The sequence below is a fragment of the Hylobates moloch genome, unplaced genomic scaffold (assembly GCF_009828535.3).
Source record: "Hylobates moloch isolate HMO894 unplaced genomic scaffold, HMol_V3 SCAFFOLD_11, whole genome shotgun sequence".
NCBI classification, from domain to species: domain Eukaryota; kingdom Metazoa; phylum Chordata; class Mammalia; order Primates; family Hylobatidae; genus Hylobates; species Hylobates moloch.
In genome coordinates this window covers 41654515-41671428 of record NW_026652286.1, presented here as the reverse complement: position 1 = coordinate 41671428, position 16914 = coordinate 41654515, and the positions used below count along the sequence as shown (strand labels likewise).

Here is a 16914-nt window from a genome sequence, read left to right as displayed (position 1 = left end):
AGTGGAACCAAATAGATGAGAAACCTACTAGTCTCAATAAACATATACAGTATTGCCAAAGAAACCTAAAGCTCAGCTAATAAAGCCTTTGACTATTTAAGAACTAACACAACTCTTGCATCTCAATCTTTCAGCAATGGAAAGTGGACTGAGAAGGCTATGCTATCCCAAGAAAAGGGTAACTCCCAATGCCCCTTTTATTTTTTTTTTTTTGACTCTTTTTTAGAGATGGGATCTCGCTCTGTCACCCAGGCTGGAGTCAGTGGTGGGACCACAGCTCACTGCAGCCAGGAACTTCTGGGCTCAAGCAAACCTCCTACCTCAACCTTCTGAGTAGCTGGGACTGCAGGTGCATGCCACCACATCTGGCTCACAATGCCTATTTCAGATGTAGCCTAGGAATAAAACAATGAAGTTTCCAAAGAGAAGCTTCCACTGGCAACATAGATGCTTGAACAAGAGAGTGCCTCATAAAGGGTCTAATTAAGAAACTTCTCTAAAACCAAAGGTATAGAGCCTTCCCAATGTCTTCCCAGTAGGGATTTTAAAATTGCTCTGAATTTTTTTAAGTTTAAATTTTTTGTAGAGAGGGGTCTCACTATGTTGCCCAAGCTGGTCTCAAACTCCTGGCCTCCAGCAATCCTCCTGCCTCTACCTCCCAAAGTGCTGTAATTACAGGCATAAGCCATCATGCCCAGCCAAACATTGCTGTGAATTATTGTGTGTTTCATATTTTTTGCCTTTCCAAATGGCTGCTAGATGTCCCTGTTACATTATGAATTTCAAAGGGGGTGAGGAGCAGGCAGATAAATTCCCTTTTAAATCATAGATCTCTAGACCAGTAAGAGCCCCAGCCAAATCTGATGGAAAGGTTATTGTGTATCACCCAAAGATCTACCCTCTGAGCTGGATGGAGTGCTTCGGTGGGACCTTGGAGTTTCTCCTGTGGAGAGAATTTGGGTGTGGTCTCTACATTGGGAAAAGGGAGCAAAGAAATATTAAGTAACCAATAGTACAGATGGTGACAGAGACAATTAATACTGCAAATCCATGAGTACTCCTATATTTCCCAGCTTTCCCTGCAGTTGAGTTGGGGACATGAGGCCACAGGCTTACCAGTGAAAATGTGAATAAAAGTGATGAATTACTTAAGACCAAGGCAATTAATAATTGCTGTGTCTCATGCTTCTCTCTCTTTCCTGGCTTTAGCAACTCTGAAAAATGTATGTTTACATAACATCACAAGATGGAGGGATTCAGGATTCCTGACCCACTAAATGGATAATAGATCCTATTGACACACACTACACTTTAAATGATAGAGGTATGAACTTTGCTTTGATAATTCACTGAAATTGCATGATGCATTACTGTAGCACAGCCTAAGCTACGCTTCTAATACAGACATGTTTATTTTGAGATACCTACTAAATATACAACTGGAGAAGTCAAGAAATAGTTCAGTATATAAATGTGGATCTCAAGGGAAAAGGCTGAGCTGAAGGGAACAGTTTGGAAGTCATCATAATTTATAAATGGAATTTAAAGCTATTCAAAGTTAGCTCTGATTAGATTTTTTAAAAGGTACAAATAGATAAGAGGAACTAGCATCATAGAATATTAGCTTGCTTCATTTTTCTAACATCTGAATATAAGATACATCATTTTTCCTATTATCAGTGTAGGTCCATAACTTGTTCTTTGTTCCTGTGAGTTCAGACCCTCAGCTCTCTATGAGTAGTGCCTGTGTCAGTGTCACCTGGCCCATTTTCTGGATGAGTAAAAGGATTTATTTTTTTATATGTATTTATTTATTTATTTTGAGATGGAGTCTCACTTTGTCACCCAGGCTGGAGTGCAATGGAGCAATCTCAGCTCACTGCAACCTCTGCCTACCGGGTTCAAGCAATTCTCCTACCTCAGCCTCCCAAGTAGCTGGGATTACAGGCACCCGCAACCATGTCTGGCTAATTTTGTATTTTTAGTAGAGATGGGATTTCACCATGTTGGTCAGGCTGGTCTTGAACTCCTGACCTCAGCTGATCCACCCACCTCGGCCTCCCAAAGTGCTGGGATTACAGGCATGAGCCACCATGCCCAACCTGTAAAAGGATTTTAAAATATAATAATGGAGATCGTTCCTTACATATAATCAATGCAAACCTTAATCCTTTTTCAACAGCTTAGTGGGGTTCCCCCCAACCACACCTTTTTTTTTTTTTTTTTTGAGACAGAATCTCTTGCTCTGTCATCCAGGCTGGTGTGCAGTGGTGTGATCTCTGCTCACTGCAACCCTGGCCTCCCAGGTTCAAATGATCCTCCTGCCTCAGCCTCCCAGGTAGCTGGAATTACAGACATGCACTACCATGCCTAGCTAATTTTTTTGTGTGTGTGTATTTTTAGTAGAGATGGGTTTTCTCCATGTTGGCCAGGCTCATCTCAGGCTCCTAGCTTCAAATAATCCATCTGCCTCAGCCTCCCACAGTACTGGGATTACAAGTGTGAGCCACCATTCTGGTCTGCTTCATGTTTTTAAAAAGCATTTTTTAAATATTGATTACCCAGTTTGATTTTCACCACAAACTTGTGATAATGACAGCAGTGATGCTGGAGATGATGATGATGATGACATAGCCTTGGAAGGTAAGCAGGAGGAGGCAGAAGAGCCACTGGAAATATTGAGATTCTCATATACATCAAATCTAAGACATCTTCCTCAGGCAACAAACTTCAAGTTAAAATTATAGCTAACATTGAGATCCCACGTAATAATGGGCAATGTGTCAAGTAGTTTACATATTTAATTTAATCCTTACAAAAACTTTAGAGCATAGATATGAGCAGTTCAACTTTACAGGTTAAAACTAAATTTTCAAAAGATGGGAACCTCTCCATGTTTTTCAAAATCAGAAAGTGAAGGAGCCAGGATTTGAATCCAAGTATATTTTATTCCAAAGTCCATGTGCTTTCTGCTACAACACACTATAGGGCCTAAACTTGGGAACTTGATTGGCAACTTCTCTTTTCTCCTGCTGGTAAGAGAAAACCGTGAAGGGACCATGAACTGTCCCAAGACTTCCCCACCACAGATAACATGTGAGCCATACTGTCCCTGATTTGCTTCGTCTTCGCTCCATAGATAATGGGGTTAAGCATGGGGGGAACTAGCACATAGAGATTTGCCAGAAGTATGTGGACATGATGGGGGATATTCTTGCCAAAGCGGTGGGTCAGGAAAGTAAAAAATGATGGGATGAAGAAGAGGAGAATAACTCCAATGTAGAACCACAGGTGTTAAGAGCTTTGTGCCGGGCATCCTGGGAAGGAAGTCTGAACACAGCTTGCAGGATGAAAGTGTAGGAAAAAACAATGAGTGCAACATCTACCAAAACCGATGCCATTGTCACTGAAAAGCCATACCAGATATTGACAGTTATGTCAGCACAAGCCAATCGGGCCATCCCAATGTGCTCGCAGTATGAGTGGGGGATATTGATCCGACAGTATGGCAGCCTCTTCAGCAGGAATATGATAGGAAAAATTGTCCCAGTGCTTTGTCCCCAGATTGCCAGGGTCATTTTTCCAATTACCATAGTAGTTAAGATGGTAGTGTATCTCAAGGGAGTACAAATGGCTACATAACAGTCAAATGCCATGGCCAGCAGGATTCCTGACTCAGCCACAAAGGCAACTTGAATGAAAAACATCTGAGTAATGCAGGCATCAAAGGTTATCTCCCCAGCGTGGACCCAGAAGATCGCCAAGGCCTTGGGCACAGTGGTGGTGGATAGCAGGATATCAGTGCCAGCCAGCATGGATAGGAAGACATACAAGGGTTCATGCAGGGTGGGTTCACTGAGGACAACAAGGATGAGGGCTCCATTTCCCAAGACTGCAGTGATGTACATAAGGCAGAAAGGAATAGAAAGCCAGATGTGGTATTGCTCCAGTCCTGGGATGCCAAGGAGAATGAATAGAGTGGGATGGAAGGTGGTGAGATTAGCACCAAACATGCCTTCTTTTGGAGTCTCTCTATGAAGACTAAAGAACATGAGAGTTAGTCAACAGAGCCAGTTGTAAGTTCCACTAAAAGTTGAACATGGAATCAATCACTAATGCCTTGACTGAGAGTATATAATGTTATTCTTCCACTTCTCACATTATAATTGCAGATACAAATATAAACAAAGGTTTCCGATCACATCTCAGCAATATCTAGAAGCCATACATACCTCCCCATTCTCATTGGCATGTTCTTGCTCAGGCTTTGATCATCATTCACCTGTTCTGTTGCAACAGTGTCCTAACTAATCTGGTCTCCCTGTCTTCCAGCTTCCCAACCTCAACTCCTTCACATTCATCAGCTATGTTGCAGTCTGGGTGGTATGCTCAAAACAAATACCTTCGTCTGTTTTCTCTTATTACTCTTATATAATTATTTATTGACTTATAAAGTCCGAAGTTCTCAAGCATGCAAAGCCCTCCACAATCCCATTGTTACTTTCTTCTCCAGCTTTAATCGCCTGTAGACTCTAATAAAGCTAAATTAGATTATTTATACTAAATATTCTCCACACAAAACCTGGGTTTCTAACTCTCATAACTTTTCTCAAGTTTTTACCCTAATCTGGAACATACTTTTCTATCTTTAGTGTTTGTTGAAACACTGATCTTCCAATTCACAGCTTAAATATTTATTATTGGGAAAGACTTTCCTAGGTTCAAATCCTAGCCTTCTGATTTTCTGATTATTGGCAAAAAGAGTTTTTCACATATCAGAAATTTAGCCTGATCTGTGAAATTGAACTATCCACAGTTATTTTGCAAGAATTCATTTAAATATTTTCTGTAAACTGCCCAGCATAGTGCCTGGAAGGGAAACACCAAACAAATGCTAGTTATTGCTATTATGTGGATCAGTACAACTTAGTAGACATGTTAGAAACCAATAAAAATATATTTAGAATTCAAAATGTGATAAAGTAGCATTCAATTTAGTGGGGGAAAGGAAAGCCTATTCGATTAATGGCTTTGAGATACTGGACTATATTATTTTTGTAAGAGAATAAATTTAGTTCCCACCTCACTCAGTAAACAAATAGAAATTCCAGATTAATTAAATATGTATACTTTTAAGATGAAACTATAAAAATATTTTCTACACTTAAATGAGGGTCTGAAGCAAAAACATGATAAAATGTTTTGAAGGTTGGAAAGATCTGACTGAGATAAGAAAACCAAATTTCATAGAAAGTAGCCACTGAATGATGCAATATGTAAAAATGTAGTCAATAATAAATTACAATTTTTGGAGAAAAAACGCAAAACATGTAATATACAGGAGGTTAATATATTCTTAAACACTAAAAGTTGGTATAATTGAAAAAGAAAAAATTAGAAAATGTGCAAAGAATCCAAATAGATAAAGTCAATGCAAAAAACAGATGACTAATATACATATGAATAGATGCTTGACCTTACAAAATTTCAAGAAATGAAAATTAGCATCATCTTGAAATATCATAATTATCTTATTATATTGGAAAACATTAGGAAAACAGCCCCCACTGCTGGTGGCAGGTAACTTAGTATAGTGATTTTGGAAAGTAATTTAACAGTAGCTATTAAGAATTCTAATTGTTCAAATCATTTAATCTGATAATATCACTTTTGGCAACTACCTGCTGAAATTACAGCTTAAGAACATAGAGATATTCTATAAGGATATTCTTTGGTACATTGCTGCAATGGCAAAAGAAACTGTTAAAACTTCCATATCCATCAATAGGACAATAAATAAATTATGGTACACACATTATAATGGAATGTTTTGTTTCCATTAAAAATTAAAAAGTATTCATCATGGCATACAATTTATTTATTTATTTGTTCATTTATTTGAGGCACAGTCTCACTCTATTGCCCAGGTTACAGTACAGTGGCATGATCTTGGCTCACTGCAACCTCTACCACCCGGGTTCAAGTGATTCTCCTGCCTCAGCTTTCCAAGTAGCTGGGACTACAGGCGCACACAACCATGCCTGGCTAATTTTTGTATTTTTAGTAGAGACAGGGTTTGGCCATGTTGGCCAGGCTATTCTTGAATTCCTGACCTCAGGTGATCTGCCCGCCTCAGCCTCCCAAAGTGCTACGATTACAGGTGTAACCACCATGCCCAGGCTCCTGTAGTTAACTTTAAAAAAGTAAACTGAAGATTAAAATGTGTAAGATAATTCTTTTTTCTATCAGGATACTTTATATTATGGATTTTGGCCTGCAACAAAGGGGATATCTTTGCCCTGTAACTGAAAAATATGACTCTAGTATCAGGTTTATCTAAAGATTCAAGACATTATCAGGGGCACCATTTCTTTATAACTCTCTTAGCCCTCCAGATGTTGACTCTCCTAGGACCAGAAATAAGGTGAGATTAGTGAGACACTTACCTTGAGTGCAAAATTTAAGTGGGTACCAAAAAACCACAGTAAGCAAGATCAATACTTTAATACAATGTTTTAGAATGAAAACTGATGCAAAAAATTCACTATGAACACAATATTAAAATTTTAAATAAAGATAGGATCTGACAGTGCTATATACTGAGCTATTGTTTGGAGTCTGAAGCCCTTATAAATGTTTTCATGTATTATTAATAGCTAATTTTTTTCAATAATTTTATTTTGAATATATTATTCATTTTTTTATTAAAGCCAATAAAATTTTTTTAAATTCTAATTTTTATCTAAATAAAATATTTAAACTTATACTAATGTTATGAGTTTTAATATACTTACTTTTAAATATTTCAATATATTTAAAATACTTTAATATTCCAGAAAAAAAATTAACCCTAGTCCTAGCCCTGCACAGGAGAAATGTCTGCAGCAGTTCAAGATGTCAAGATGCACACATTAGATAGTGTGTACTTATAATACACTGTCCAGCAGAATTGTGAAGATCTTGTCTGAATCAACAGTTTATTGGATTTATTTCAGGAAAACCTAAAAATCCTAGGAAACAAACGTTTATTCCCTGCCCCAAAACTTACCCCAGTTGAAGAGAAAGTTATTCTCCAACATGGGGAAGGAGCTGCCAGATGCACAGTCTGGAGTGAAACAGGACAGTATTTGTATCTCCTCCTTAGGTCCCTGGAGTGAGGAGACAGCTTCTACCCTACTAGGTCTTTAGGGAGTGTTTGGTTTAATTAGACAGATGCAGACCCCAGCAGAACGAGTCTCCAGTGATCACTGCCTCAGGAACCAAAGAGGATGGGTAATCTAACTGTCCTTCTTGCAGTGTTCTGTACATACTGTGTTTCCTAAGGACTCCATATCTCTGACTAACATATAAACACAGAATGGATTAGAGCTTCTACTAGTTAATATGCAGAATATTAAAGCCCAAGCTGTACCTACTAGACCTCAATATACATATAAACATGTGGAGAGACAGAAGAAATAGTAGGTCAAAAGAAGCTAAGTGTATGGGTGTGTGTATGTGTAAGTGATTCCAGTTATAAAACTAGATAATATTTAACAAGGGTTCAGAGGTCAACCACCTCACCAATATTTCAATCCATAAATATACATATGGATGCTCTATGCTAGATATTGGAACTATAATGATGAGGAAGACATTCTCTGCCCTCACAGAACTCAAGTTCTTGTGGGTTCATAAGTAGAGTTATTAATATTTAGTCATTGGTTTGGAGGCCAAGAAGATAAGGTGATTACCTCTAAATTGGGGGGATCAGTGAAGAGTTCAAAGGACTCTACCATTTACCAGATGAGTGGCCTTGACTACTTATTCTCTCTGTGCCTTGGGTACCTCTGTGTATTAACCAGAGATAATAGCAGCACTATCTAATGGGGTTGTATGAGAATTAAATGAAATAATGCAGCAGAGAACTGAACGCAGTTTCTAGCATAGAGTCATCCCTTAATAAACATGAGTTGTTGAGAGGAGCAGAGCAAGATGGTCAAATAGAAGCCTCCACTGAGTGTCCCCCAACAGGAACATCAAATTTAACAACTATTTACACACAAAAATACAGCTTCATAAAAAACAAAAATCAGGTGAGCAATCACAGTGCCTGGTTTTAACTTTATATCACTCAAAGAGGCACTGAAGAGTGTAGGAAAAATAGTCTTGAATCACTGACGCCACCCCTCCCCCACCCCCAGCAGCGGCCACGTGACACAGAGAATCTGTGCACTTGTGGGAGGAAGAGCGCAGTGATTGTGGAAGGTTTTGCATTGGAACTCAGTGCTGCCCTGTCACAGCAGAAAGCAAAACCAGGTTGAACTCAGCCAATACCCACAGAGGGAGCATTTAGATAAACCCTAGCTGTCAGGCCTCTGAGCCCAAGCCAAGCCATCGCATCCCCTGTGACTTGCATGGATACATCCAGATGGCCTGAAATAACTGAAGATCCACAAAAGAAGTAAAAATAGCCTTAACTGATGACATTCCACCAGTATGACTTGTTTCTGCCCCACCCTAACTGATCAATGTACTTTGTAATCTCCCCCACCCTTAAGAAGGTACTTTGTAATCTCCCCCCACTCTTAAGAAGGTTCTTTGTAATTCTCCCTACCCCTGAGAATGTACTTTGCGAGATCCACCCCCTGCCCCCAAAACATTGCTCCTAACTCCACCGCCTATCCCAAAACCTATAAGAACTAATGATAATCCACCACCCTTTGCTGACTCTCTTTTCGGACTCAGCCTGCCTGCACCCAGGTGAAATAAACAGCCATGTTGCTCACACAAAGCCTGTTTGGTGGTCTCTTCATAGGGATGCGCATGAAATTTAGTGCCAAAATTCAGTGCCGAAATTCCTCCTCCTTCTCCCTTAGCCTGTGTTCTTAAGAACTTAAAACCTCTTCAACTCTCACCTGACCTAAAATCTAAGCATCTTATTTTCTTCTGCAATGCTGCTTGACCCCAATACAAACTCCACAATAGTTCCAAATAGCTGGAAAATGGCAGTTTCAATTTTTCCATCCTGCAAGATCTAAATAATTCTTGTCATAAAATGGGCAAATGGTCTGAGGAGCCTGATGTCCAGGCATTCTTTTACACATCGGTCCCTTCCTAGTCTCTGTGCCCGATGCAAATCATCCCAAATCCTCCTTCTTTCCCTCCCACCTGTCCCCTCAGTCCCAACCCCAAGCGTCGCTGAGTCTTTCTAATCCTCCTTTTCTATGGACCCATCTGACCTCTCCCCTCCTCCCCAGGCTGCTCCTCACCAGGCCGAGCTAGGTCCCAATTCTTCCTCAGCCTCTGCTCCTCCACCCTATAATCTTTTTATCACCCCCTCTCCTCACACCCGGTCCAGCTTACAGTTTCATTCTGTGACTAGCCCTCCCCCACCTGCTCAGCAATTTCCTCTTAAAAAGATGGCTGGAGCTAAAAGCATAGTCAAGGTTAATGCTCCTTTTTCTTTATCCCAAATCAGATAGCATTTAGGCTCTTTTTCATCAAATATAAAAATCCAGCCCAGTTCATGGCTCATTTGGCAGCAACTCTGAGATGCTTTACAGCCCTAGACCCTAAAAGGTCTAAAGGCCATCTTATTCTCAATATACATTTTATTACCCAATCTGCTCCCGACATTAAATAAAACTCCAAAAATTAGAATCTGGCCCTCAAATCCCACAACAGGACTTAATTAACCTCACCTTCAAGGTGTACAATAATAGAAAAAAGTTTCAATTCCTTGCCTCCACTGTGAGACAAACCCCAGCCACATCTCCAGCACACAAGAACTTCCAAACACCTGAACCACAGCAGCCAGTCATTCCTCCCGAACCTCCTCCCCCAGGAGCTTGCTACACCTGCCGGAAATCTGGCCACTGGGCCAAGGAATGCCCGCAGCCCGGGATTCCTCCTAAGCCGTGTCCCATCTGTGTGGGACCCCACTGGAAATTGGACTGTTCAACTCACCTGGCAGCCACTCCCAGAGCCCTTGGAACTCTGGCCCAAGGCTCTCTGACTAACTCCTTCCCAGATCTTCTCAGCTTAGCGGCTGAAGACTGACACTGCCCGATCGCCTCGGAAGCCCCCTAAACCATCACGGACGCCGAGCTTCCGGTCACTCTCACAGTGGAAGGTAAGCCCATCCCCTTCTTAATCAATATGGAGGCTACCCACTCCACATTACCTTCTTTTCAAGGGCCTGTTTCCCTTGCCCCTGTAACTGTTGTGGATATTGATGGCCAGGCTTCTAAACCCCTTAAAACTCCCCAACTCTGGTGCCAACTTAGACAATACTCTTTTAAGCACTCCTTTTTAGTTATCCCCACCTGCCCAGTTCCCTTTTTAGGCCGAGATATTTTAACCAAATTATCTGCTTCCCTGACTATTACTGGACTACAGCCGCATCTCATTGCCACCCTTCTCCCCAACCCAAAGCCTCCTTTGCATCTTCCTCTGGTATTCCCCCACCTTAACCCACAAGTATGGGACATCTCTACTCCTTTCCTGGCAACCGATCACATGCCCATTACCATCCCATTAAAACCTAATCACCCTTACCCCGCTCAACGCCAATATCCCATCCCACAGCACGCTTTAAAAGGATTAAAGCCTGTTATCGCTCACCTGCTACAGCATGGGCTTCTAAAACCTATAAACTCTCCTTACATTTCTCCCATTTTACCTGTCCAAAAACCAGACAAAGCTTACAAGTTAGTTAAGAATCTGCATCTTGCCAACCAAATTGTTTTGCCTATCCACCCCGTGGAGCCAAACCCATATACTCTCCTATCCTCAATACCTCACTCTACTACCCATTATTCTGTTCTGGATCTCAAACATGCTTTTTTTTTTTTTACTATTCCTTTGCACCCTTCATCCTAGCCTCTCTTTGCTTTCACTTAGACTGACCCTGACACTCATTAGGCTCAGCAAATTACCTGGGCTATACTGCCACAGGGCTTCACAGACAGACCCCATTACTTCAGTCAAGCCCAAATTTCATCCTCATCTGTTATCTATCTCGGCATAATTCTCATTAAAACACACGTGCTCTCCCTGCTGATCGTGTCTGATTAATCTCCCAAACCTTAATCCCTTACAAAACAACAACTCCTTTCCTTCCTAGGCATGGTTAGTGCGGTCAGAATTCTTACACAAGAGCCAGGACTGCACCCTGTAGCCTTTCTGTGCAAACAACTTGACCTTACTGTTTTAGCCTAGCCCTCATGTCTGCGTGCAGCAGCTGCCGCTGCTTTAATACTTTTAGAGGCCCTAAAAATCACAAACTATGCTCAACTCACTCTCTACATTTCTCATAACTTCCAAAATCTATTTTCTTCCTCATACCTGACGCATATACTTTCTGCTCCCCGGCTCCTTCAGCTGTACTCACTCTTTGTTAAGTCTCACAATTACCATTGTTCCTGGCCCGGACTTCAATCTGGCCTCCCACATTATTTCTGATACCACACCTGACCCCCATGACTGTATCTCTCTGATCCACCTGACATTCACCCCATTTCCCCATATTTCCTTCTTTCCTGTTCCTCACCCTGATCACGCTTGATTTATTGATGGCAGTTCCACCAGGCCTAATCGCCACACACCAGCAAAGGCAGGCTATGCTATAGTACAAGCCACTAGCCTGCCTCTTAGGACCGCTCATTTCCTTTCCATCGTGGAAATAATCCTCAAGGAAATCATTTCTCAGTGTTCCATCTGCTATTCTACTACTCCTCGGGAATTATTCAGGCCCCCTCCTTTCCCTACACATCAAGCTCGAGGATTTGCCCCCACCCAGGACTGGCAAATTAGCTTTACTCAACATGCCCCGAGTCAGATAACTAAAATACCTCTTAGTCTAAGTAGACACTTTCACTGGATAGGTACAGGCCTTTCCTATAGGGTCTGAGAGGCCACCACGGTCATTTCTTCCCTTCTGTCAGACATAATTCCTCAGTTTAGCCTTCCCACCTCTATACAGTCTGATAACAGACCAGCCTTTATTAGTCAAATCAGCCAAACAGTTTTTCAGGCTCTTAGTATTCAGTGAAACCTTTATATCCCTTACGATCCTCCGTCTTCAGGAAAAGTAGAACGGACTAAAGGTCTTTTAAAAACACACCTCACCAAGCTCAGCCACCAACTTAAAAAGGACTGGACAATACTTTTACCACTTTACCTTCTCAGAATTCAGGCCTGTCCTCAGAATGCTACAAGGTACAGCCCGTTTGAGCTCCTTTTTATTAGGCCCCAGTCTCATTCCAGACACTGGACCAACTTAGACTGTGCCCCCAAAAAACTTGTCATCCCTACTATCTTCTGTCTAGTCATACTCCTATTCTCCATTCTGAACTACTCATACATGCCCTGCTCTTGTTTACACTGCTGGTTTACACTGTTTCTCCAAGCCGTCACAGCTGATATCTCCTCGTGCTATCTCCAAACAGCCACTCTTAGCTCTTGAAGTAAATAAATAATCTTTGCTGGCAGGACTATGCTGAATCTCCTTAGGCACTCTCTAATCAGATGTCCTAGGTCCTCCCAATTCTTAGACCTTTTATACCTGTTTTTCTCCTTCTCTTATTCCATTTAGTTTTTCAATTCATACAAAACTGTATCCAGGCCATCACCAATAATTCTACATGACAAATGTTTCTTCTAACAACCCCACAATATCACCCCTTACCACAAGACCTCCCTTCAGCTTTATCTCTCCCACTCTAGGTTCCCACGCCGCCCCTAATCCCGCTTGAAGCAGCCCTGAGAAACATCGCCCATTCTCTCTCCATACCACCCCCCAAAAATTTTCCTCACCCCAAGACTTCAACACTATTTTGTTTCATTTTTCTTGTTAATATAAGAAGGCAGGAATGTCAGGCCTCTGAGCCCAAGCCAAGCCATCGCATCCCCTGTGACTTGCATGTATACATCCAGATGGCCTGAAGTAACTGAAGATCCACAAAAGAAGTAAAAATAGCCTTAACTGATGACATTCCACCATTGTGATTTGTTTCTTCCCCACCCTAACTGACCAATGTATTTTGTAATCTCCCCCACCCTTAAGAAGGTACTTTGTAATCTCCCCCACCCTTAAGAAGGTTCTTTGTAATTCTCCCTACCCCTGAGAATGTACTTTGCAAGATCCACCCCCTGCCCCCAAAACATTGCTCCTAACTCCACCGCCTATCCCAAAACCTATAAGAACTAATGATAATCCACCACCCTTTGCTGACTCTCTTTTCGGACTCAGCCCGCCTGAACTCAGGTGAAATAAACAGCCATGTTGCTCACACAAAGCCTGTTTGGTGGTCTCTTTACACAGATGCACATGAAACTAGCCACAGGTGAATCGTCCATGTCAGCGATTGGAACTTGAGCTTTGGTAAGTTTCACCACCACAAGCTAAAGTTCTCTGGAGTCCTAAATAAACTTGAAAGACAGTTTAGGGCACAAGTTCTGCAACTCATAGGCAAGTTCTAGAGCTGTGGTGGGCTCAGAGCTAGTGGACATGGGAGGCATGAAATCTAGTGAGACACCAGCTGAGGTGACTAAGGGGATGTTTGTACCACCCCTCCCTCAACCCCAGGCAGCACAGCTCACACAAATGAAAGTAACTCCCTTCTGCTTGAGGTGAGGGAAGTGTAAAGAGGACTTTGTCTTGCAATTTGGATATCAGCTTAGCCACATTTGGATAGGACACCAGCAGAGTCATGAGGCCCTCATTCCAGGCCCTAGCTCCCAGACGACATTTCTAGACACACCCTGGGCCAGAGGGGAACCCACCATCCTGAGAGGAAAGACTAAGTTCTGGCAGGATTCATCAGCTGCTGACTAAAGAGCTTTTGGCCCCTGAATAATCAGCAACACTACACAGGTGGTACCGCAGTAGTAGCCATGGGCTTTAAGTGAGACTCTGAGACGTGCTGGCTTCAGGTGAGATCCAGCACATTCCTAGCTGTGGCGGCTATAGTGAGAGATTCCTTCTGCTTGAGAAAAGCAGAGGGAAAAGTAAAGGGGACTTTGTCATGCATCTTAGGTACCAGGTCAACCCCAATGAGGTAGAGCATCAAGTGGACTCAGGGTCCCCAGTTCTAGGTCTTAGCTCTTAGATAGCATTTCTGGACCTGCCCTAGGCAAGAGTGGAGCCCACTACCCTGAAGGGTGATTCCCAGGTCTGGCAGCATTCACCATAAGCTGACTGAAGAGCCCTGAGCCTTAAGTAAACATCAGTAGTAGCTTGGCAGTACTCCTCATGGGCCATGGGGTGGTGGCCATGGGAAGAAACTATTCTGCCTGTGGAAAGGAAAGAGTGGGATCTTCCCTTTCCTTCCCTGGTATCTCGTGATTTGAGTGCCAGCATAGCTGCAAAGAATGGAGCACCAGGTAAATTTACAAGGTTTTTTAGTGCAGTCCCTGGCCCTTAGCATCTCTGGACCTGTCCAGGCCCTGGGAAAACTTATCACCCTGAAGGGAAGGACCTAAGACTGGCTCGCTTCATTGCATGCTGATCATAGACCCCTAAGGCCTTGAGCAAACACAAGTGGTAGCCAGGCAGTAAATAAGGGAAGAGAACAAGAGTCTCTGCCTAATAATACAAATAATTCTTCTGGTTATTATCTAAGACTGACAAGGTGGTGCTTCTATAAGTATGCAAAACACCAGTGTTACTAGGCTTGGGGTGCCTACTAATGCAGATATGGCTTAGATCAAAACACCCAAGTCTCTCCTTTGACTGGAGCAGTGAAAAAGAACAACAATAAAAAAATTTAAAACAACACCCAAGTCCCTTAAAATAGCTATAAAGTCTTCCCAAGAAGGACAGGTGCAAAAAAGCTCAAACTGGGAAGATTACAATAAATACCTATTTCTTCAATGCCCAAACACTGACAGACATCCACAAACATCAAGAGCATCCAGGAAAACATGACATCACCAAGCAAACTAAGTCCCCAGGGACCAATCCAGGAGAGACAGAGATATGTGACCTTTCAAAGAATTCAAAATAGCTGTTTTAAGGAAACTCAAAGAAGTTCAAGATAACACAAAGGATGAATTCAGAATCCTATCAGATAAATTTATCAAAGAAATTGAAAATAGTTTAAAAGAATCACTCAGAAATTCTGGAGTTAAAAAATTCAACTGACATACTGAAGAATGCATTAGTTTCTTAAGAGCAGAACTGAACAGGCAGAAGAAAGAACTAGTGAGCTTGAAGGCAGACTATTTGAAAAAACACAGAGGAGATAAAGAAAAAATAATAGAAAAGAAGGAAGCACACTTACAACATCTAGATAATAGCCTCAAAATTGCAAATCTGAGTCACTGGCCTTAAAGAGAAGGTAGACAAACAGATAGGATTAGAGTTTATGCAATGGGATAATTAAAAGAATTAAGAGAAAGATATCATTATTCAAGTATAAGAAGGTTACAGAACACCCAGCGGATTTAACCCAAAGAAGACTACCTCAGGACATTTAATAATCAAACTCCCAAAGGTCAAGGATAAACAAAGGATTCTAAAAGCAGCAAGAAAAAAGAAAAAAATAGCATACAGTGGTGCTCCAACATGTCTGGCAGCAGATTTTTCAGTAGAAACCTTACAGGAGAGTGGCATTGTTACAGGACAGGGGTCCTTATCCAGACCCCAAGTGAGGGTTCTTGGGTCTCACGCAAGAAAGAATTCAGGGTGAGTCTGCAGTGCAAAGTGAAAGCAAGTTTATTAAGAAAGTAAAGGAATAAAACAATGGCTACTCCATAGACAGAGCAGCCCCAAGGGCTGCTGGTTACCCATTTTTATGGTTATTTCTTGATTATATATTTTAAAAGGGGTGGATTATTCATGCCTCCCATTTTTAGACCATATAGGGTAACTTGTAAACTGTCATGGCACTGGTGGGAGTGTAGCAGTGAGAATGACCAGAGGTCACTCTCGTTGCCATTTTGGTTTTGGTGGGTTTGGCCGGCTCCTTTACTGCAACTTGTTTCATCAGCAAGGTCTTTATGATCTGTATCTTTTCTCAACGTCCTATCTCATCCTGTGACTTAGAATGCCTTAACTGTCTGGGAATGCAGCCCAGTAGCTTTCAGCCTCATTTTACCCAGCTCCTATTCAAGACGGAGTTGTTCTGATTCACATGCCTCTGGCAGCATGACATATTTAAGGTGATGAAAGAAAAAAAAAAGACTTTTAACCTAGAATAGTATATCTGGTGAAAATATCCGCTAAGCATTAAGTTCCCCAGGCAAACAAAAGCTGGGGGATTTCATCATCACCAGACATGTCCTACAAGAAAGGCTAAAGGGAGTTTTTAATCTGAAAGAAAACAATGTTAATGAGCAAGAAGAAGTCATCTGAAGTTATGGAACTCACTGGCAATAGTAAACAAAAAAAAACACATGACAGTATGTGAACCCCAAAAATCTGAGACAGGTATCAGTTAATTTTGAAAGTTTATTTTGCCAAGGTTGAGGACACAGCCTCAGGAGGTTCTGATGACATATGCCCAAGGTGGTCAAAGCACAGTTTGGTTTTATACATTTTAGGGAGATATGAGACATCAATCAACACATGTAAGGTGAACACTGGTTCAGTCTGGAAAGGTAGGATGACTCAAACAGGGAGGCAGCTTCCACGTCATATATAGAAAAGAGACAAATGGTTGCATTCTTCTGAGTTTCTGATTAGCCTCTCCAAAGCAGGTAATCAGATATGCATTTATCTCAGTAAGCAGAGGGGCAACTTTGAATAGAATGGGAGGAAGACTGGTTCTAAGCAATTCCCAGCTTGACTGTTCCCTTTAGCTTGGTGACTTTGGGGACCCAAGATATTTTTTCTTTCACAAGTATAGCACTGTAATTGTAGTGTATAATCTTCTCTTGACTTAAGTAGAAAAACTAAATTATGAAAAATAACTGTAATAACTATAACAA

General features: G+C 41.6%; 1 protein-coding gene across 1 annotated transcript; it reads right to left on the bottom strand.

The window, feature by feature from the left end:
- Nucleotides 1-2991: 2991 nt before the first annotated feature.
- Nucleotides 2992-4013, bottom strand: LOC116477321 (olfactory receptor 52B2-like). Its single transcript, XM_032168040.2, is given in 2 exon segments — nucleotides 2992-3275; nucleotides 3278-4013. Coding segments are annotated over 2 exon segments (1020 nt in total).
- Between the last annotated feature and the right edge of the window lie 12901 nt (nucleotides 4014-16914).